This window comes from Apaloderma vittatum, unplaced genomic scaffold (genome assembly GCF_000703405.1).
Source record: "Apaloderma vittatum isolate BGI_N311 unplaced genomic scaffold, ASM70340v1 scaffold20870, whole genome shotgun sequence".
Lineage (NCBI taxonomy): Eukaryota > Metazoa > Chordata > Aves > Trogoniformes > Trogonidae > Apaloderma > Apaloderma vittatum.
The window spans coordinates 8,285-12,070 of NW_009693117.1; the positions used below are offsets into that span (position 1 = coordinate 8,285).

Genomic DNA, 3,786 nt, shown 5'->3' on the forward strand with positions numbered 1-3,786 from the left:
TGTGCCAGTGGTTGACTACTTTTTCTGTGAAATTTTTTTTCCTAATGCCCAGTCTAAACCTCCCCTGTTGCAGTTTAAATCAATTCCCTTTTGTTCTATCGCTAATAAAACGTGAGAAGAGACCAGCATCAACCTCTCTACAACGTCTTTTCGGGTAGTTGTAGAGAGCAAAGAAGTTTCCCCTCAGCCTCCTCTTCTCCAAACTAAACAGCCCCATCTCCTTCATAAGATTTATTCCCCAGGCCCTTCCCCAGCTTCCCCAGGGAAGGTTCACCATTCTTCCCAGGGAAGGTTCACCAGTTTCACCATTGGGGAATGGTTTGAGTTGGAAGGGACCTTTAAAGGTCATCTTGTCCAAGCCCTTGCAACAAGCAAGGACATCTTCAACCAGATCACGTTGCCCAGAGCCCCGTCCACCCTGACCTTGAATATTTCCAGGGATGGAGTATCTACTACCTCAAGCCACGGCTTCTCCGCTCCCTAACAAGGGGGTCAACACCTTGGGACAGGCTCGGTAGGACCTGGACGTCCCAGGAACAGCTCGGGCGAGGGCACAGGCTCAATCCTGCCGTACCTGAGGCTCCGGGATCGTGGGCGCAGGCAGGGCGAGTGCCGACCCTCCTCGTCCGTGACGCTCTCCGTACTGCGGAAATGCTTAGAAAGGAAATGGAGCTCGTCGGGGGTGGGCTGGTACGGCAGCTGGTGTAGGCGCTCCTGGGAGGATGAAGACGACTGGAAAGAAGCACCAACGCAGGGAATCAGGAGATGGAGCCGTGCTCCCCGATGGAAACCAGCAAGCCCACGAGGAAAATGCTCCTCGGGGCATCTTAGAAGGTTGGAACCATTGGTGGGCAGCACCCTCCCTCCTCTCCCACTCAACCCAACTCTGTTGAGTCCCATCTCTTGTAGCTGTGGCATCTTGGGTGGCTTCTGCGCAGAAGCCACCCAAGATGCTGTGGCTAAAAGAGCTGCTCTAACAACTCGAATCGGTGTCGTGGGGCTAGGGAGACATTTCACCCAAAATCAAGGGGTTTGGGTTCTTCTCACAAACATTACCGAGACAGTGGAGCTGGGGGTGTTGGTCCCATAGCCAGAGGAGGGTAGCGAAGCCAGTGACCACCTTCTGCCATCAGCCCTGAGAGCGCAAACACGCCCAATTACATACAGGAAAAAAACCAAACCATACGACCCCCCCAAAATACCTAAATGCGAATAAATAACATCAACGGGATAAGGGTGGGGAAGAGGACGCAGGTTTGGCTTGAATAATTAAAGCCTTGAAACCTCCTTTCAGAAAGGACTGAAACTGGGTGAAACAAGAGGGGTTTGCAGTTGAAGGGGGGGTTGTTCTGCAACCTCAGCGTGCATGGGGACAGTGACAGCCCCAAAGGGGCTTGGTCAGGCGGCAAATTTGTTTCACACAGTGAAAAAACCAAAAATGTGAGAATCTGCATTTAAATCAGAGCAAAACTCAGCCCCCTGAGTCTTTGTTCCTGGGGAAATCAGGATTCCTATGATGCATCCTGAGACAACGGCCACCGCAGAGCGGAGCCGGGTTATAAACAGGAAGGCGACCGCTCGTACGTAAGTGAATGTTTCCTCTCGGAGACTTTTCTAATGAACAGGGCAACGTCCGTGTCAAGACGAGGCCCTTCAACCTCCCGCCGCCGTTTCCCATGCGAGGTCAAGGACGGTGGGAGCTGGCAGAGCACCGGATCCGGCGCTGGCATCACCACTGGCGGGCTCGTAAACCCCGGGGTTTGTCTTTTCTCTCTTGTTACAAGTACCAAAAGAAGCCTCCAGCTTTTTTCCATGCAACAATCGATGGGTTAAAATCAACCACCCACCCCCATGTGTGCAATTAATTAATTAGTTAAACAGGATTTTGGCATCTGGAGCAGCGTGGGGACCCAGCTGAGCATCCGTCCTGGGATGCCGAGCATCCGTCGGGGAGCGGGTCCAAACCGGGGCTGAGCTTGTGGCTGGGGATGGTGCGATGGGATATTTCTGCTCCCAGAGCTGCAGAGAGATGGGTCCCAAGGAAAAATCTCCCGCCCGGGGATGCAAAAGGGCTGTGATGATGCAGAGCAGACACTTCCCTGAAACGCAGCCTCAGCCCGACCTCAGTACTCGCCTGTCAGTCCGAGGAGCATGGCTGGGGTGGTGGGAGGGAGAAGTCCCAGCAGAGCAAACGCCACCAGACCCAAAATCACGGAGGGGAAAAAAAAAAAGCACATAAAAAAAAAATCAAAACAAATCATTTGAGATCAACAGGCCAGTGAATTATAATTCATAGTGAATCTTAATGGCCTGGAGGAGGAGGAAGGTTGCCAGGAGCTCACCTGCGAGCGAAGGGGAAGTTGATGGAGGTGCTGGCGGAGAAGTTGCGTGGGCTGTCCAAGGGGCTGCTCCCAGCTGTGGAGAGAAAGAGGTTAAATCGCTTCGTTAAATCGCATCCCAAGCTGCTCCCTCCTGGAAAAGGCACTGGTGGGCAAGAGCACTGGTGCCACAGAAGCAGATGGGTTTACCTTCCAAAATACGGGGGTAATTTGGGGAGATGCTCAACCCATCCCCTCGGACATCCCTTACCTGTCGGCACGGAGAGCGGGGAGAGAGGCCGTGAGAGGGTCGGAGAGGGGGTCCCCACCACTAAACTCTTCCTATTGCTGCTTCGGCAACTAGGGAAGGAAAAAAGGGAATTAATTTGGGGTTGCAAAGGACGGGCAGGGCTGGACAGGCTCAGGCACGGCTGCCCCCACCTCGTCGGGTACGGATCTCCGGTTGCAGGGAACAGCCGTCCCCAGTTCAACGCTGCCAGAGACAGACCAACGGGGTTATTTTTAACGATGAACCATCTCGTCAAGTCACCAGCTTCTGGTTTTGGCTCACTGGGGAGGGCAGAGGCTGGGGGCCCCTGGGGCAATCGGAATGGAAAAAGGGATGTAAAAGGAGGAAGCGATGGAAATGCCAAGTGGCCACAACCCGACCGCTTCCATCATGTGGAAAATGCCCCCTCCTCTCAGTTCCTATCTTTCAAGGTCCCTTCCAACCCCTAACATTCTGTGATTCCATCTGGTCAGCAAGCACCAGCTCTCCGTATCACCTTCTCCATCTCACCATCTCCATATCCCCATCTCCATTCCCACACTCCCAACTCAAGACTTCAACTCTTCTTGCAGGAATCTTCATTTCCCTCTCCTTCCAGCCCTTCTCCAAGCCCCACAGCTGCCTCGCAAGCATGGCCCAGCCTCAAAAAGCCTCCCTGCCTATAGGGATGCTGCAGCCCCCCTCTCTCCCCATTTCAATCCCATTTAAAATATAACTAGCTCCCTCAAGTTCTCTTTCACTCTGCCGAGAGGGAACTGCAGGTACCCACAGCACAGAGCAGCCTCCGGTGTGAGGACAACCTTCCCCTTCCTCTATCTGCACTTCCTCAGGCTGCCAGTTCTGTAAAGGCAACGCTGAATTTCCTCACCGGGCTGGGAACGGGAACTCACATGGATGTCGTTAATTAAAGGATATTGTTTAACGCCATGCTGCACCCTGGCAAAATCAAAGGGATGACCCTGGAGCGAAGAGATTCTCCCCAGATCCCAAAAGCAGAAATAAACAGCAGATGCAGCACTCAGGGCGCAAAGGATGGCGTTTCTCAACAGCCTGCCCCTCCAGACGGGTGTACACGGCACCGATGTGTGGTCGACGCTGGCAACATGTGGTCAGAGCTCTGCACGCGTGGTCAGAGCGCCACATGTCTGGTCAGAGCTCTGCACGCGTGGTCAGAGCCCT

At 53.8% G+C, this 3,786-nt stretch overlaps 1 protein-coding gene across 1 annotated transcript in view; it reads right to left on the reverse strand.

The window, feature by feature from the left end:
• Positions 1–3,786, reverse strand: part of MAST3 (microtubule associated serine/threonine kinase 3) — a gene marked incomplete at its 3' end in the record, with an annotated part of 13,251 nt that overhangs the window by 8,248 nt on the left and 1,217 nt on the right. The window contains 5 exon segments of the mRNA XM_009878018.1: positions 575–732; positions 1,057–1,135; positions 2,343–2,415; positions 2,590–2,678; positions 2,760–2,811. Coding sequence (XP_009876320.1) covers positions 575–732; positions 1,057–1,135; positions 2,343–2,415; positions 2,590–2,678; positions 2,760–2,811 — 451 coding nt within the window.